Source organism: Cyprinus carpio, chromosome A3, assembly GCF_018340385.1.
Source record: "Cyprinus carpio isolate SPL01 chromosome A3, ASM1834038v1, whole genome shotgun sequence".
NCBI lineage: Eukaryota > Metazoa > Chordata > Actinopteri > Cypriniformes > Cyprinidae > Cyprinus > Cyprinus carpio.
Window position 1 is genome coordinate 15213781 of NC_056574.1, and position 20443 is coordinate 15234223.

The 20443-nt window shown below is 35.5% G+C and overlaps 2 protein-coding genes across 2 annotated transcripts in view; one reads left to right on the top strand and one right to left on the bottom strand.

The window, feature by feature from the left end:
* dnm2a (dynamin 2a) overlaps nucleotides 1–12552 on the bottom strand; it is a 42006-nt gene extending 29454 nt beyond the window's left edge. Inside the window, 1 exon segment of the mRNA XM_042720174.1 lies at nucleotides 12100–12552. Coding sequence (XP_042576108.1) covers nucleotides 12100–12260 — 161 coding nt within the window. The 5' untranslated portion in view covers nucleotides 12261–12552.
* Nucleotides 12553–13255: 703 nt separating this feature from the next.
* Nucleotides 13256–17941, top strand: qtrt1 (queuine tRNA-ribosyltransferase 1). The gene is given in 10 exon segments (XM_042720192.1): nucleotides 13256–13883; nucleotides 13980–14048; nucleotides 15711–15849; nucleotides 15939–16133; nucleotides 16446–16584; nucleotides 16695–16770; nucleotides 17119–17228; nucleotides 17458–17542; nucleotides 17627–17720; nucleotides 17723–17941. Coding segments are annotated over 10 exon segments (1362 nt in total). The 5' UTR covers nucleotides 13256–13484; the 3' UTR covers nucleotides 17779–17941.
* The last annotated feature ends 2502 nt before the right edge of the window (nucleotides 17942–20443 follow it).

Consider the following 20443-nt stretch of genomic DNA (forward strand, 5'->3'; position numbering starts at 1 on the left):
CTTATTACTTATATCCTTATTCATTACAAGTATTTTAAATTTTGTTTATATATTTACACTGGGGGTCAAAAGTTTGGAATGATTAAGACTTTAATGTTTGCGAAACAAGTCTCCTATGCTCACCAAGGCTGCATTTATTTAATCAAAAAATACAGAAAAAAACTGTAATATTGTAAAATATAATTACAATTTAAAATAACTGGTTTGAATAGATTATAAGATGAGATGAAAAGCTGAATTTCCTGCATCATTACTTCAGTTTTCCGCATGTCACGATCCTTCAGAAATCATTCTAATATATTGTTCTAATTTGTATCATTCTAATATATTCTAATATATCTCCACATTATTTATTTTTTTATTACAGGAATACATTGCATTTTAAAATATATTAAAATGGGAAAATGTTATTTGTAAAAATTGTAAAAAAAAAAAAAAAAAAAATTACATACAAAAATACAACTTACTGCAGCCTTGTTGTGTATAAGAGACTTCTTTCAAAAATATGAAAAATATTAATTATTCCAAACCTGTATATTATTTATTTTTGTTTGTTTTTTGTTTATGGCTGCTGTTTTAGCTTATACTGTATGTACTCTATTTATTATTTAATAAATTACTTTTCTTTTTTATTTCCTTTGGAATGCTGTGCACATATAAATTGCATTATATGATGGATCCAGTATTGTACAACCTTGCCCTACTTTACTTGGAAGTAACCTTGTTGTTTCTCTTGCTGCATGAATTTTTTCATTAATAAGAGACACATAATACATAATAATGAAGATATCAATAAAAGGTATCAGGCAATAAAAGGTATCATCTGTAACTACATCCAACCTGTTAATGTTTAGAAAATCTAAATAAACAAAGGAAAAATAAAGATGGCTTGTAAATACACACATGTGCAGTGGACCGAGGCATTCTGCAAATAAGAACAAATATCCACACCACAGGACGCGCTTCAGCAGACTCATTCCTTCGTTTCTCACTTATTTCCAGTGCAAACAGGCAGGTGGGCTGCTGTCCATTATTCATGGCCTTTAAATGATAGAGGAGGCTGAGCAGATTGTGTATCATTTCATCCATTATGCATGCAAAACCGCAGAGCGGTGCAGAGAGAGTGGAAAGAGAGCGGCAGAGACATACAGCACTCGTCTCACTTCAGCTGTGCCCAGTGTGAATCTCATTCCACCAGCGGGAGAAGCGGCCTTATCGGATGCTTTCATTCACCAAAATACGAGCACACAGAACACCGCGCACCTCGGCGGAGTTTGCTCATTAATGACCATATTTGCTTGTTTATTTGAAATAAGACCGGGTGAATTGCATAAAACCTGCCGAGAATGTGTCATATTCAGCTCAAAATCAAACGAAAAGAGAAGAGAAATAATGAAGGGTTTTTTAGACTATGACATTTAAAGGTGTTGTATTCATTTTTTGGAACACCTGGTATGAAATGTGAATGCCACCTGTCGGATATCAACGACTGAACAACAATGGAGAAGTTAATAATACTGGTTACTGCATTTTTAGATTCAGTAATATTCCTCAAAATGCGATACTAGCAACACATTGCTGCCGTGGATATTCCAAACCATAGCAACCAAAGTGGAAAAATGCAGTGCCACCACCTGGCCGTTTTCAGAAGTGCGCCTGGCAATTTTTCAGCCGGCTAAAAACGATTTGGTTTACACACGTTAATTGAATATTTATAGTTAAGCATATGGCGTACTAGTCTTTTTTTCTTTTTTTGTATTTATGCAATATACTGGAACAAAACCTGAGAAAGGAGTGCCGAATATTCCACTGTGCTCCTGGACACGCAACTTACGTTTCATGAAGTTTTCTGGCAATAAAAGTTTTTCCAAATTACAGGTGTTAGGTAAATTCAATGATATTTGACTAAATATTTTTTTTTCTTGTGATGATTGCTTCAGTTTTGTGTTCGACACTTATGATAACCACAAAATGCACGCTACAGAGGAAGTCAAACATCCTGGCTCAAACAATATCGACCTAACCATGGTAACGAGGAGCCATTTGTAGCCTGGTTATGGTCTTATTACTACAAATGATACAATTAAACTATAGAGGAAATATGTTAAATATTCATAAGAGCAAGTACACAGTAGGGCTGGGCCTCCATGAATTATGGAGCAAACTATCAGTTTCCTCCTGTGTATGCGGTCTGATTGAAGGGAACAAATCCGGTCTTGTTTGTCTTTTGATATTCCACGAGATGACTTAAATAATTAAATGCTGGATGAAAACACAGCTATATTTGTGAGGAAGGAAACAAACTAAAGTTAGGTGCAGTCAGAATATTTGAACTAGACCTTTATAAATAAGCCAAGTTGATGATTGATTAATGTTTATTAATTTCTTCAAATATTCGGATAAAAAGCCAAATTTTATTTATATATTTAATAAAATAAATAAATAAATAATAATAATAATAAAAAAAAAACCATCTGCCCAACATTTCCTCAAAAAAATGTGCAAATTGTAGGATATGAAATTGTAAATATATATATATATATATATATATATATATATATATATATATATATATATATGAAAAAAATTTATATTTTGTAGAATGTGAACTAATATATATATATATATATAATATATATATATATATATATATATATATATATATATATATATATATATATATATATATATATATATATATAGCGGTCACATTCTACAAAATATAATTTTTTTCATATATATATATATTTATTTTATGAAGTGAAGAAGTGAAGTGATGTGACATACAGCCAAGTATGGTGACCCATACTCAGAATTCGTGCTCTGCATTAAACCCATCCAAAGTGCACACACACACCCGGAGCAGTGGACAGTCATTTATGCTGCGGCGCCCAGGGAGCAGTTGGGGGTTGGGTGCCTTGCTCAAGGGCACCTCAGTCGTGGTATTGCCGGACCGAGACTCGAACCCACAACCTTAGGGTTAGGAGTCAAACTCTCTAACCACTAGGCCACGACTTCCCCTTATTTATTTATTTTCATTTTCTTTTATGTTCCACAGAAAGTAACTGATTGGAAAACTGACCCAACCCAAGATGATGTAGCATTACATATTCAGTACATAGCAACTCAGCATATTCAGTGCTCTGCGCCCACATGATGAACAACCTCATAAACTACATAGAGGTCAGCCAATCAAAACAAAGACATTTACTTAAAGGTACAGTTGCAAAATCAGGATGTTTAATTCTAAGTGTCAGGAAGAAGCTGGAAAATAGTCATGTAAAGTGCAATATCATATTTTCCTTTTTTTTTTTTTTTTGGACATGATCACAGTAACATCATGGTATTATAATCTGATGAACATAACCATATGGTTCTGTGCTAGTTTTCAATGGTACGCTGTATTTTTGTGAAGTGCCTCACTATAAACAACATATGGAATGACAAAAACTTCCTTGCTCCTCCAATTCATAATTAATAACTAGGCCTAAATGGTTCCATTTCCTCAACACATTTGCCACAAAACAGCCCATGGCATTATATGCATGATATGCCTGCCTTTCACAAGGTTCACACAATGATCTCGCTCCAGTTTTATACTCCTCCCAACAGCCCCTCCTAAAGCAGCGGGCAGAGCCAGATAGCAGAAGTCACGCAGAACAATGACATCAGCCCCGCAATAAACACACAAGATGGAGGCGCTGGCCTGCTATTGGATCAAACCACCAGATCTGGAGAAAGATCTTGAAAAACCAGTTCGACGGGATGAAATCTGAGCGAAAATCTCAACGTCGGTCTCATTCTACTTGGCACGTTGTATGATGGCAGATGCGACATGGATTGGGCTAATTAATATGTGCAACTTACTAATGTTTACTGAGCTCTGATTGTGTCCATGAGATGAATAGTGCTTTTGTTTGTTAATTCCCAGCTGTCTAAATGTTAGTTTGGTGGATAAAGGTCCGACAGAAGGTCAGAAAGCGTGCTAAAGCACTAAGGTATCAGTGCGCTCATGACATGCCAATGCGGTTTTTATCATTATATTTGAACAGCCACTGTTGATTATACTTATTATCTGTGTTCCAGTGGCTAGTTATTCAAATATGGTTCCCAAATGAGCTCTCTCTTCCCCTCTACACATTCAGCAGGCTCTGTGTGGGGCCAGTGTGAGAGGGTTTCGAGCTGACAGAATGGTCACTTGCCTTACTGGGCCAACAGGTCATTACATGGGCATCTACAAATTATTATAGAATACTAAATGTAAACGCAGTCAGCTGTGTCTTAAGGATGGGACAAAACATCTGAGATGTTAAAATAATTGGGAATTGTTGTGAACGCAGGCCATTTGACCTGTCGAAGTCTTACAATTAATAATTGTTAACGTAGAATTGTTTTTATTTTAATTTTTTTTTTATTAATTTTATGGCTGTCAAATTGATTAATTGTGATTAATCACATCCAAAATAAAAGTTTTTTTTGTTTAGAAATCATATATAAATATGAATATACACATGCAAATATTTCATAAATATAAGCATGCATGTATATACATATAAATATACACAGTACACCCACATATATTATGTAAACAAAAACTTTTATTTTGGATGAGATTAACTGTGATTAATCGATTTGTCAGCCCTGATTAATTTGTAACATTTTTTTTAATTATAATTATAATTTAATTATAATTATAATTATAAGTATTTATAATTAAATTAGTAATTGAATAATAAAAAAGTTGATATTTTAAAATAGGTAGAAATCAAGCAATCTAGCTGACTGATATGAGTTTTATTAAAATTGTAAGAATTATTTCTGATATTCATAAGCTTGTGATTTGTTCAAATTCTGATCACGACTAGATTAAATTTTGTTTCATTTCGGACATATATAGCCTATATACCAAGTCCAGTGCATCAAATTTTCCTCAAAAAAAATAAAAAATCAGTCTATACTAAAATTAACAGGCAGTTATATGGATGCGGTTTTGTTGATGGGATTTCGTTCAAAAAATTTCGATATCAGCGCAACATTTTTTAACAAAATTACATTACCTAAAAAAATTTAAAAATAAAATAAGAAACTTAATTTTTTTCAGCTTGTTTACGTTTCTAGACTCAAAGACTGATCTCCTGAGCCACTGCACAAAGGAACAAAATTTAACCAACACAATAAATTAGTGCAAATCATTTTAATAAAAGTTAAAATAGTTTTTAGTTTCCGCATCTTTTAGGCTACATTTACACTAGTGAGTTTTCATTTTAAAATGCATAGCTTAGACAGAATAATAATTTCCATTTATTTTCTACTGATTTAGCTGCTTCCAGCGCTGCCTGTGTTTTCTCTTCTGCGATCGCTGTTCATATGTCACTCATTATGCGTTCATAACCCGCCCTGCCTATTATGATGAATGTCCATTACACTTCCGCATTCAGTTCTGTACGCAAGAAACCCAGAAAAACATTTCTATAGATGAAACATGAATCTAATATATACGATTACAACAGTATAGGATTTGTATGTGATTTTTATGAGATTCTGCCTATTTTCATAACATATTTTCAAAACAAAAAGAAATGCTAAGCAGGTGTAGCGATTAGCTGGATATAAAAGGCTACAAATAACATGTATCAGCAACATTAAATGGCCAAAATTGCAATCCTGAAACAGATTAAACAAGTTTCAGATAAGATACATTCAAAAAGGGATTGAGAAAGAGTATTTGAATGCAAAAGAAAGACAGGGTCTCAGGATTGCTTTTTAAAAAGTTGAACTATTTTTAACTTGCCTGGCTGTAAAAATGCAATGCTTTGAGGAAGGAAACTCAAAAACATGATGCAACAACAAAAGAAGTCAGTCTGGATGGGTTGTAGTGCTGGTGCTTATATAAAGAGGACACACTTACAGATTGTATATATTGATTAAACTGATAATAATAATAAACATTTCTTGATCAGCAAATCAGCATATCAGAATAATTTCTAAAGGATCATGTGACACTGAAGACTGGAGTGACTGATGCGGAAAATTCAGCTTTGATCACAGGAATTAATCAAATTTTATATTATATTACATAAGAACCTTCTGAAACTCAAACTTTTGAACGGTACTATATATAACCATTAAATAACAATTTAATAAATATGTCATCACTTTTTGTGAGCCACTGGAAAATTTGACTAGATATTGTGACTACAGTCTTTATTGTTGTGTCATAAGAAGGTAAGTGATGAGTCACAGTGCAATAACATCAGAAACATGAAACATGACTTGAAAACCATAAATAAAATAAAAAAAAAAAAAAAAAAAAAAAAAAAAATATATATATATAAAAAAATATTTATATATTTTTTTTTTTTTTTTTTTTTTTTTTTTTTTCAGAGTTCTGGCAGTGCTTCTACAAGTTAACTAAGGGGCCTTTTACACAACAATGTTTTCAGCCAAAAAAGGGAAATTTTATGCATTTTGCCTGTTTGTTTACACAACAACGTAGTTTTGGGGACTGAATTTGAAAACGGAAATTTTAATTTGAAAGCGCATATTTATAAAAACAGGTTTCAAAGTGCAAGTTTTCCGTGTAAACACCCAATACGGGAATCTTTGAAAACGGTGACGTAATGCGTGTGTGTAGTACTTGTTAGGTATGTAGACATGCGCAGTACGTGTCTATTTTAAAGGCAACCGCGAACAATCATAGACAGGCTACACAACAATGGCGGAGTACATGGTACTGTTATTGCTGCTCAAGAGTTTGTTAACACTTCTTCAGCAAAGTGTGGATTTACTTCACCAATATTACAACCAACATACAACATATAATAGTCACTTCCCTACAGGTGCTGTTTACGAACAAGGTGACAGCGCCAACTACTGGCCTGGCACACGTAATACAGTGTTTTCGGCCGTTTTCGCAGATATGTGTAAACGCAAATCATTTTAAAAATGTTGTTGTGTATACGTGAAACTTTTTAAAAACGCAAGGGAAAAACTTTTCAGTTTTTGTCTACATCAGTGTCGTGTAAACGTAGCCCAAGTTTAATCCATGAAACAGCCCACGCTTTGAGAAAACTCAATAAACTGAAGCGAGTGAATTCAAATAACACCACCTGTGAGACACGGCCTATTCCAGGAAACTATTCCTCTGAGCCATATAGTCTTACAACTAAAGACTCATAAACAATGACCAATTAACTCTACTGAACTATCAAAGCAGCACAAGAACATACACACAAGTGCAATGCAAACATCATCTGAGTCACAAATAATAGCTTTCAGAGAATTAGATGAATACTGGAGCGCTTGACAAAGTCTGTGAATAAAACGAGAGCTTCCAGAAATTCCTGATGAGCAGACAGGTGTCAGGTGAACGCGAGCGGTGTGACTCCATTTTGCCTCCCTGGAGCACAGACCGGCCCTGCCTCCATCACAACCACTGCAGTCACACACACACAAACATGCTATTAGTGCAAGTCTACATGTTTGAAAAATATCATGAAAACAAAACTGATCTAAAACCCCCTATTAGGTGATTGAAACCTCATAAAACTCCCTTACTGGGACATCCCCAAAAGGGAAATGTTTAAAAATGGGTCCAATAATGTCCTGATTAAAATGTAAAAAAAATTATAATCATAAAAAAATAATAATAATAATAATAATAATAATAAGAAGAAGAAGAAGAAGAAAAATAAAAAAAATTGCTAGTATTAAAAATTAGTATTTTTAACCAATTCAATTTGTATCTCTGTCTTTGGTTGGGGGATAATTCAAAATCATTACATTTCAGACAGATTTCTCTAATAAACCATTTGTGAGTCGGTCTAACCAATTCATTCAAAATTTGCTCAAAAGACTGTTCACTATCTTGTAATTTAGCTAATTACATTTTTTAGAGCAAAGAATTACTATAAAAAGCATACTTCAAATGAGTTTCATAACTTTTTTGGGCTAGGAAATGAAAATTAAAATTCCCTGATATTTCCAGGTTCTCCATGGCCATATAAAAACTGTATATTTAGGAAAGTGGATGTGAATGGAAAGTCTTTTAGGACATGTCTCCTACACGAGCTTGTGGGTGTGACATGCACATATCAGATAATGATTCATCTATGCAAAACATAAAGCCCTTTAACTCACATCTATCATAAAAGCACAACAGAGCCTGTTACAGCCACATGACTGTCAGAGATTTGTGATGGACTTAGATATAGCAAGAAACTTCTGTGTGACAATGATTACACAGAGTCATGTTGCTGGCTTCACCAGATTAAAGCTCAACAAGCCTTTTTAAGGCCCCGATCAGACAGAATGCGTTTTTTCAGGTTTGAAAACGAGAGGCACACCACACTACCTTTTTTTGGTTGACTTTTTTTTTTTTTTTTTAAATTAGAAAAGAGCAGTACAGTGCGTTTTTTATGTTGCTAGGCAACCACCGAATCAGCCGTCCTGTCAGTCTAATCAAGGATTATAGCGCAAGTGCTCAAAAATCTTTGGTTTGCTGTTAAGTAAATTGTCATATTAGCAGAAACCTTAAAAAAGTAAAGCTCCAATTGCAGTCACTGGACTTTCCAAGCAACTGTAAACTTGAATCACCACAACAGAAGGGTGTTCCGTTCTCTCCATTCATTCGATTGGACAATATAAAAAAAAAAAAAAAAATGTGAATGATGTCAGGCACTTTTCTGCTCAGAGTAGATTTTTATTTTATTTTTTTCAACTTCAGGCACTCTGAGCGCTCCTACAAAACCATGAGGCGCCTGGAGCACATAAACAGAGCGCAAAATGCTGTTTTAATTAAAGGAGCCCGTCAATGCAAAAAATGCGTTCTTATATATTTTTTTATTTTGTGTGTGTTTACAGAGCTTTGGTGGTGCAGTTTTATATGAACCCATGTTCCCTTTTTACATTTCTGTCTTTTGTTGGATAAACTTCCATAGTAGTGAACGGAAACAACAACATATATAATTTTTGTGTTCCAATTTCTCCAATAGCATAAATAAATAAATAACATATGAAAAGGTATACTGCATGCGATATTACGCAAATCATGGGCAATCAAATACAGCCGATATTCCTGAATAAACATATAAAGGAATTCAAACGTATTATTATTACTTAGTTCTTGTGTCGACCCAGCTTTCATTCTGAGTGCACTGGATTTTGAGTCCACCGGAAAACAGCATCTTGTTCAGAAGTTCCCGAGAACAACGCACATATCTGAGAAAGAGCCAGTTGTGGGATTTTTAATCGTTTGTGAGGTAAACACGGTTTCATTTTTGTTTTAATTTGTTAATATCACATCTGTGTCTCCCACCGGATCTGATGTCTCACGGTACATTTGAATAAGACTTTGCTGCACGCCGGAGTGTTATTGTATGTAACCCAACGTAGCGTCACGTTAGAAAGTGAATGACGATTGGTCATTTTACTGTCTGTCAGATGCTGGCTTCACATCTGAGTGGCTTGTCTTAAAGAGGAAGCATAAATGCACAATACGGTGTCATCATCCATTTTGAAAAACATCGGTCACACGGAAAGGCTTATCAGCCAATGCCGATATTTTTAAAATACCGAATATCGGCCGATATGTCGGCCGCGGCGATATAGCGGTCAACCACTAGTTGGTCAGACGAGAGAAAGTTTTCAAATTTGCTGTCACTACCTCAGCCATTTTCTGAAATTTAACTTCAAGGTATTAAAACACAAAGAATAGTGTTATAAATGAATATACATTTTTCCAAAATTTATACAACAAAAAATGTCGGCAACTATTACAGAACTCCACCCTCAGTGAAAGTCATAATAATAGGCAATAAGGCAAAGTAAAAACATCATAATAATGTATTGTTGTATAAATCGCCTAATATATGGTTTATGTCTAATTTCTGTCTGTCAGAGCAGTTCCAACGCTGATTGTTATTCCTGTAATGGACAAACCTGCCCAACCTGATTATGAAATCCAAGGTAATGTTGCTATGTATCCTTTGCCAGAAGGAATAAAACCTCTAGGGATGCTAATGCAGAATAATACCACTGAGAAAGTATACTGTAGCTTATTTTGCAAGAATAATAGGCAAAACCTGCTTTTATCATGCGTTCTGCACTCAGAGCAATGGACCCAAACAGGCTTGACAGCATCTAATTACTGCATTTTTGCCTGCACTGCAATTTCTGAAATGAAATGATCCCAAAATTCACCAATATATATAATTCATCAAACAAGGCTATCAGTAGTTTTCCGAATGACAAACAAAAAGGAATTTTGTGTTAATAATCTCAAAATGGATACTGGCCAGCGTATCAGTCTTTCATGACTAATCAGCTTCATTGATGATGAAAATGGATACATGCATTCACAAGATCAGATGAACATGGGAAATGAAAACTACATTTCAGCCAATTACTCTGATTCATTTTTCTTCCTCTGCTAAACATCAAGACAAAATTAATTCAAACTGGACCGGAGACAGAGCAGTCGCATCAAGAAGACTGTGATGAGGAAATGAATGCAGGAAGATGCAGGTTACAAACTAATCTGATGCCAAAGGAAAACTGACAGCAACAAACATCTTCTGTCCAAGTATGTGTTCCTGTCCCAGAAGAGACTGAACAGGACAGATTCAGTAGGGTTTCATGAGAGTCCTATCAGTGCTGGAGTCTGTTGTCTGGCACAGGTGTGGCACTGACCTGTGAATAACTGCAAAACAAACTCAAGGTCAAGTGGAACAGGACGGGGGAATTCACTCTCACCTGTATACATAATACTTCACTCAACTTATTTTTCAGAAGATATGTGCCTTTACGCGGTACTAAGGGGTGATCTGAAATGCACAGAAAGTATTTGATATTACCATATTTGATTTAAGATTATGAGAGCACATTAATTTAAAAAAAAAATAATGAAGTACACAGACAAATCATTTATAATAAACATTAATATTACATATAAAAATAAGAATAGTAAATTTTAATTTCATGGCGACTTTAAATTGCAAAGTATTGACTCCAAATGATTTGGATTTAAGCAGAAAAAAAATAGAAGTGTATAACAATAATGGAAATATAATTTAATAATCTTCAAAAGTAAACATTACCATGATGCATTATAGTAATAATATATGTTATAATAATATTTTTACGACCGGTCCAATGTTTTACATTATTATTATCAGTAGTAGTAGTAGTTTTAATAATAATAATTCCCATTACTGCAAATTTGAAATTAATGTTTATATTTTATTTAAATTGAAAAATGTGTGATTGCACTGCCTCAAAATTATTTTGAAATTAATAGACAATAATAATAAGAAGAAGAAGAAGAATCAAGAATCTAATTTAAATATTTTCAAATGTAAATATTTTGATGTTTTGGTAATAATAACTTGGGAGTAAATGTGCTTAATTCTCACGAAAATAATCATCTATAAAAAAATAACAAACAAATCTCGTGAAACTACTTTATTATAATACCCTGGCACGGTCTTCCTAGAGGCCCGTTGGAGTATCATGCAGATATCACAATAACCGAATTTATTAATCATTCACATTACATATTGAACTACAATGCTTTTACCACATGAAACAATTACACAACCATGGCAGGGTTTTTATAAGGACATGCAACACAAAAAGCATGACGTCAACGTCCAGTGCAGTGTCAGTGAAGCAGGATACTTTAATTAGCTTTGTGAACTAGGAAATTACTTAAACGGCTTAAGCAAAGCAAATGAATATCTCAGAGGTTTTGATTCCCCTATATGACATGATACAACTTCCCAAGGACACTAGGACTATAACTTCATCTGTCTGTCTGTGTGCAGTGCACTGTGCCGCCAACTTCCCCATTTTGCGCCCCGCTCTCACTTACGCCCATTTCATTTCAATGAATGACGACGAGCGGCAGCTTACGTCAACTGCGTAACTCCCGTCTGTGAATGACAACCTAACCGAGTCAATCAATCGAGCAGCGAGTACAAAACCGCAGCTGGGAAGTAAAACATGAGACGTTTGTCTTCTTATTAAGTTAGATAAGCATAAATATAGCGAGCTGGGCTTTTAGCAGGCGATCGAAGAGAAATGAGTAACATAGTAACCCACCTGCCGACGAAATTTTCCAGCACGGAGCTTTTTCCGGCGCTCTGTCCTCCAACCACGGCTATCTGCGGCAGATCCAAGTTACAACTTTGGCCAATGGAACTGAAAGCATCTTGGAGTTTATTGATCAGGGGGATCAATTCCTCCATCCCCCGGTTGCCCATGGTTTCTGACCGTCTCTCCGCGCGCAGGAATGGGCTCGCGGCAGCAATGCGCTCGGGTTACTTTCAAGTGTTCGATTTCCACCTTTCAAACACTTCCAGAGCAGACTGTCAAAGGCAGATAACTCACAAAACACTCGCTGACAGGCAGAGGACGCGTATCACGGCGCATTCATTAAGATCCGTGCGCTGATCTGAGGATCAATCATACGTAAACTCACAAAACAAAACTTCTCGTTATCATCCGGTCAGGCGACATCCGACCTCCACCGGTGACGCGAGTCCCGCCTCCTGTCAACCGATGTCGTGAAATCCGATTGGTCCGACAGAACGCTTCCTGGTGCGTTCTGTCTTCCGATTGGTTCGATCTTCGTTTCTGCCTCTAGCGACCGAGGAGTGCTATTGGACGGCCCACTCGTCAATTTAGTTTCAATAAAAAGACTTGGGAAGTAGAGACAACGTAGAATATATACATTAAAAACAATAATTCTAATTTTAATAAAGTATGCATATTTAATTACTGCAAGATCACACCATGAATAAATTAAACTTATTTCCATTTTTTTTTTTTTTAAATCAATCATATTTTCTACGTATTGGAGCATAGACATTGTTTGGGTTCTCCAGTTTGTTATACTGCATAACGACTAGTAGAAGAAAGTGATATTTAAGCAGAATTCACGCTATCATGCAACATTACACCTGTTTAGAAGGCTGACATAGACTTGAGTATTGATTGTTAGGTTGTGTCGGGATGTTTTAATCGTTTCGGCTTATTTTTTATTTTTCTATCTAAACAACCATTCAGTTGTTATTTTACGACATAATTTGGTCCCTGACATCTCGACGTGACTTTTTATTTTCTAAAACGTTTAAAATAAAGTAACGTGTAAGAACTTACTCCGTTTATAACGCATTTACCACGTTTTATTCATTAAGTTTTATTAAAAACGTGTTTGTGGTTCATTTCTTGCAGCCACGATTCAGCTTATAAAACAAACTAACAATTTCAAATATAAATGTCTGATACATTCACATATAAATTTGAAATCTATCATTTGAATACGCGCATTTATGAAAGAGGTGGTTTAGTGTTCGATGAGTCAGAGACTCGAGAACCGTTTGGACCGATTCAGACCGATTCGTGAATTGTTTAGGGCTGTGTTTCGTGAGATAAGTTGATCGCAGAGGCCACTGGTGGCGATGGATCTACGATCTACGTAGGCGATGCTACGGTGCTTTTGGGAGTCGCAGCCCAGAGCGGTTTTTGTACTAGTTCATAATGTTCATCAAAAAGATCCGACTCAGATGAACGATCAAGTGAATCGGACATCGCTATTCAATATGGCTGCGCCCATACCCGGCAGCACACATGAATGTGAAGGCAGTATGGCATCAGTGAAGGCTGTATCCTCTGCTGCTCCTCTCGCTCTTCGTATCGTGGCGGAGTGTCCCGTGAGTAAGGCGAGAGCCTGCACTCTTACTCTCCCCCACTGCGCTGTCAGCACCCCGGTGTTCATGCCCGTGGGCACTCAGGGTACCCTGAAAGGCATCACTGTAGACCAGCTGGAAGATCTGGACTGTCAGATATGTTTGGGAAACACGTATCATCTGGGCATGAGGCCGGTATGTGAGAAGAAATTATCAGAATGCTTCATCACAATCAATGCACTGTATATTTTAAACTCGTTTAACTGTTATTGTATGTGTCCTGGCTAACAGGGTCCCGAGTTAATAGAGAAAGCCGATGGATTACATGGATTTATGAAGTGGAACAGAAATCTCTTAACGGTGATTATTATTATTTTCAAACTATCCCCAAACACCAGAAGAACTAGTAAGAGTAAAATGTAGAATAGCATGATTTGTTTTGTTTGGGTTATTCTAATGCAGAGTGTTAGTTTGATGGATAGAGTAGACTGGAAAAGTTATGGAAATGAGCAGAGTCTCCTTTTGTTGTGAATATAATCAAGCCAACATGAAACATCAGTCCATTTGAAAACTTATTGGAAACATTTCCATACTACTACTAGTACTAAAAAATAAATCTGCCTCAGCAATTTCTATAAAATTATTTAAAAGAAATTAACTTTTTGATGTGATGACCCAGTATTTTTTATTTTATTTACTTATTTATTTTTTGATGTGATATTTGTTAACACTGTTTATTGAATTTGATGACCCAGTATTTTTTATTTTATTTACTTATTTATTTAAAATTTAGAACCCATCCATACCCTGGTAGACTTCAAAATAAATAAATAATAATAAAATTAAATTTAAAAAATATGTATATAATTAATAAATAAATAAATAATAGTAATAATAAAAATAAATGAATTAATAAATGACCCCAGTATTTCTAATGTAATTATGACAAAGCTGATTGTTTTCAAACTTTTTATAATTTTATTTTAATGAACAGAAACAGAGTATTGCTATTTTAATTTAATGAATCATGATTAATTTCCAGTGCTGAATAGTAACTGATTATGTGTAATATGTATTACGTAATCAGATTCCAAATAATTAAGTACTTGTAATTAGATTATATTATATCTTACAATGCTTATGATCAGACTAATTAATTTTTTACTTTTTTATAGATTACGTGGTTACATTTTATTCACACATTATTTTGTTCTAAAATATTTACTTTCAGGTTAGTTTTATAATAATTGAACCACTCATTTGTATGTTCAGAGTTCTCTAACATCAGTTACTGGTCACACTGACATGCAGTGTTTGGGTTTTTAGTGTTCAAGTATTGTTTTTATTTTAAAAGTATTTAGTTTTCTTTAAGTTTGCATGTTTACGATTTAATTAATTAGGTTTTCAACAACTCACAAACCCCATTCAGTTCCATCACAATCTCCAAAAAGTCCTGAGGTTTAATGCACTCGGTGTTGTTCATAATAAAGGAAAGAATACCATATATATATATATATATATATATATATATATATATATATATAATTCTTCTTGTATTTTTTTTTAATCAACGTGATTCAAAATATTCATGTTATGTCAAAAGTAATCTAAAAGTATTCAGAATACATTACCTAACATGTGAAATCTAGTAGATTAGGTTACTAACTAAAATTCTCATCAAGTAATCTGTAATCAGTAACAGACTACAGTTTGTAAGTAATCTGTCCAGCACTGTTTATATTGTCCAGGAATTTCAAGAACTGCATCTTATGTAAACAATATTTATGGTAAAAAAGAGGTGATTGCAGTTTACATCTTGAGTTGGCATGCATTTTAATTTAGATTATCGTTTGGTTATTTTAATATATTAATAAGAATTTATTTCTTTGAGTACTTATAAATCATCCTTCAGCCCCTCTTCAAGTTTACTGAGGCCCACTGGTTGAAAACCACTTCTGTTTATTTTTGTCTTGCTCATCAAAATCCCCAATTTCGGTGTTTCGCCCGTGTTTCTGTTAATAGGACAGTGGCGGGTTTCAGATGGTGTCTCTAGTGGAGCTGTCGGAGGTGACGGAGGAGGGTGTCACGTTCCATTCCCCTTATGATGGAAAGGAAATCCTGCTCACTCCTGAGCAATCCATTGCCATACAGAACAGCCTGGGTATGAATGATGTTACAGATCATCATCTCTTAACCAGAACATTCATCAAATGCTTATTGAATCTCTGTGACTCATGGCAATGTGTGCAGGTTCAGACATCATGATGCAGCTGGATGACGTGGTCAGCAGTACGGTGAAAGGGCCGCGGGTGGAGGAGGCCATGCACCGCTCTGTGCGCTGGCTGGACCGCTGCATCGCAGCAAATAAGAATCCAGACCGACAGAACCTGTTCGCCATTATTCAAGGGGGGCTTGATGCCAAACTGCGCAAGGCCTGTTTAGATGGTAAGCGCTGAGTGACTGGACATTTTCAGTTTCAGGTCAGTAAGATTTTTTTAAAAATGTGTACTTTTATTTAGCAGGGACACATTCAATTGATCAAAAGTGAGAGTAAAAACATTTATAATGTTACAAAATATTGACATTTCAAGTACTTTTAAACTTGCTATTCTTCAAAGAATTCTGAATAAAAATTCTGTAGATCATCATATGAACATGATCCATTTAAGACTAAAGATTGACAAACCCAAACCTCAAGCATTAAACACATTTACGCTGCACCTTACTGAAACCTTCCTGTTCCGTTTCTTCATTTAGAAATGACAAAGCGTGATGTGCCGGGCTTCGCTATTGGAGGCTTGAGTGGGGGAGAGGAAAAGGACGATTTCTGGAAGATGGTGACTCTGAGCACCGAACACCTCCCCAGAGAGAAGCCCCGCTACCTCATGGGAGTCGGGTAAGGCTCCACTTCCTCTGAAACTGTGCTTGTGCTTTCATTTAATATAGTTACATTTTTCATTATTTGTAACTGTATTGCTTGGTGATTAGCTCTTGAATGTGTTGTAGCTACGCACTAGACCTGGTGGTCTGCGTTGCCTTGGGCTGTGATATGTTTGATTGTGTTTTCCCAACTCGAACAGCAGTAAGTGATGGATTTCTGTTAACATCCCTTTCTGTTAGAGCTCAGTCATAAATGCTTCCATTCAAAGGTTTGGATCTGTAAGATTTCGAAAGAAGTCTTATGCTCACCAAGGCTGCATGTATTTAATCAAAATACAGTAAACGGTATTATTGTGAAATATTATTACAATTTAAAATGTTTTTTTAGATTATGTGCATGTTATGCAAAGCTGAAATTAGTCCAGTTTATGCCTGTCAGGATAAACCTATTAGAGTTTTCACAGTTTTTTTAGAAACTTGGATAAAAGCAGTGATGCTTTTTGTAATCCTGTATTTTGCCATTTTTAATGAGGCTGTGTGACTGTTTCAGAGATTTGGCTCGGCTTTAGTTCCCTGGGGATCTCTTCAGCTCAAACAGAAGCAGTATGCTAAAGACTTTCAGCCGATTGATCCTGACTGCCAGTGTCCCACCTGCAGGAGGTACATCTATCTGGAGTTTAACTGGATGAATTGATGGCTCAGTATGCTGATGTTCAGTTGCCTGCTGTGCTTAAAAGAATAATTCACTCCCAAAAAATTCATATTTTGCCATTTGCTCACCCAACAGCGGATCTTGATTCAGAAGCGTACCTCATCTCATAATAAATCTCTCGATTTCTAAACCTAAAGATGATCATGATTCTTTTTTCCTTTGTGTTGACATTGACAGACACAGTCGGGCTTACCTTCACGCACTGTTCAAGAGCGACACCGCAGCCATGCATCACATCACTATCCATAACATCTCTTACCAGGTAATTAGCAGCTGTGTGTTTGAATACATTTAGTATTGTTGTTGTCACTTCATCTCCTCCTGTCCTCACTGTATCATTCCCCAGCTCACCCTCATGCAGTCAGTGCGTCAGAGCATCATAGAGCAGAGGTTTCCTGAGTTTGTGAAAGCGTTCATGAAGAGGATGTTCCCGTCCGGGAGCAGTACCCCAGCTGGGCTGTAGAGGCACTGCAATCAGTGAACATCTGTGTCTGCTGAGCATCCTACATGAGGAAGATGATGAGGACTGCATTTTAAGAGAAGAAAAAGACTTGCTGTTTTTTAATGGATTTATTTTTTGGTGTTTCAGTTTTAGATACTGACATTTTTAACATGTTATATGTGAAACATCCCCATTTTGTAAATAAAAAATGTATTTTCATTTTTGATTCCAACAACATTTTCACCAGAATTATTTAGAGTAATGTGATATAGCAATGTTTTTCTATATATATATATATATAATTTTTTGTCTTCATTTTGAATAGCATATTTGTCTTTTTCAGAATTATTTTTTCAGAATTTATATATATATATATATATATATTAGTGGTGGGCATAGATTAATTTTTTTAATCTAGATTAATCTCACTGTAATCTTGGAATTAATCTAGATTAAAATGGCTCATTTGAATTCTGCCGAAGGCATTCAAATTATGTTCAATAAGATGTACTGATAGAGCTGTGCTGCACTCAAACATAGTAGTTTGACGACGACTCTTACCCTGCGCTACATTGCTTGGCCCGGCATCTTCTGCATTAGCTAAGGGATGCTTTGCGTTTAGGTGGTACTTGAGACTGGAAGAACTCCTACAGTAAACTAATTCCGCATTGCACAAGTTGCAAACAACCTTACGCCTGTTTCACACATACACCGTCTGCAGTGCGTATGCGTTGCATGTTTTTTTTTTTTTACGCACCCATGTTAACGGATTCCAGCGTTCACGCGGTTGCGTTCCGTCAGTGCGTTCCAGGAGCGGTGCGTCTGCAGCAGTGCAGCGATCGTTTACATACCGAGTCAGGCGCGCTGGAAGCTGTTTCATGCGGGGGGGGCTGAGGGCTGGGTTGGAAAATATGTGACGTCATTATGTTGTGACTGACGACATGAAATTTCTCTACTACTCTTCTTCCCTGGCGTGATTGTTACTGTTTTATACACAAAAATTGTACTTGATGTACTTGTACTTTGATGTTTAATAAAAATAAATAAATAAAAAAATAATTAAAAAAAATCTCTGTACTGTTTAGGCTATGTGTTGTAGCCATTAAAGAAAACATATTTGGTTTCATATTTGTTTAAATATTATAGGCTAATGTATTTTTTTTTATTTATTTAATCAATGTTTATTATGAAAGTGAGCATGCAGCTGAGAAAGATATGATACATCATGCGCAATAGCCTATGAGACATGGAGTGGGTAAGACATGATTTTGACCACTTTATTGAGTTTTGTTTTGTAGAAAGACTCTGTTTAAAAGATTTTCGTTTTGTATAAATTGTATCTTAATTTTTGATCAATATTTTATCAACCCATTGCCTGTATTTAATAAACAAGCAAATATATTAGCAGACAATGCATAAGGTGCCGGCACATCACTTGTATTGCACGTGAAACTCACTGTGCCTCACAGACCTGTTTGAGAAATATAGGCTATCTATTATAGAAAGCTTAAAAATGTCTACTTTTAAAACGAAAATATTCAAAACGAAAAGAAATAGGCTACTCTCTGAATATGTAGGCCTAATCCATATGAAATGTGCATTTCTCTCTGGCGTTCATGGCGAGTCCGCATTGTCTTTGCAGCGACACAGAAAACCACCATTTTATTAATAAACAATTAAATGTCTCCTTGCTATTTTTGACAAATTCATAATCATTTCTTCAGCCGGTTCTTTGTTATGCAAAATTATGCATGCGGTCGTGCGCTTGAGAGCGGCTAGTAAACGCCCATTATTCTGACGGAAGCCAATTATTCTGACGGTGACGGAAGGCATTCCTGAGGAGGCTAGGTTAGTCTTTTATCAACGAAATATTAAAATAATTAATCATTAGTTATATCTTATACACTATATCTTAATCCCACATTAAAACACATTGTTTGGTCTTTTTTTTTTTTTTTTATTTTTATTTTTTTCACGTTTTTAAGTACAATATAAGGTTAGTCCACAGCCCCCCACCAGGGGGGGCTGATGCTATGACGGGGGGGGCTGCAGCCCCCGCAGCACCCCCCTTCCCGCGCCATTGTACCGAGTCTATTTTTGCTGTGCTGCACGCGCTGAATTAAAATGACAGCACATTGTTCGCGGTAAAAATTAACATGGATTGACACGGAAATGCAGTAATTTCACAATAAATGTATACTAATTAAAGCCTACTGTGTTTCACACGCAACACATGGGTTTCTGGCTAGGTTTAAAACAAGAAAAAGAGCACCTTTAGATAAACGAGGCAATATGATATAGGCCTATGCACTTTTATGGAAGCAGAAAGACAAAGTTCATTAAGAACCATGCGATTGCTTGTAATAAAGATTTCAATGCAAAAGGCACGAGAGTCGACTGTTTCTGTCAGTGGTGCTTTAATTTTAAATATTTGCGATATCCCAACAAGAAAAGTAGGCTAATTGTTGTGTTTAAATGTTTTGCCGCTTGCTTGAGCAGCTTATTATACAAACCTAGAAGTCAAATGCATGAATAATATGTTGTTTATATTTATTAAGTTTAAACTAATGTCTATGATTATGAAAGATTGTTACTGTTCTGTGATAAGAGTCACACTTTTTTTTAACATGGTTTGAAATATAGAATAATGAACAAATGTTGTGTTTGTGGACTAAACAGCCGCGGATCAGTAGCGGACTGCGAACGCGTCCTGTGTGAAAG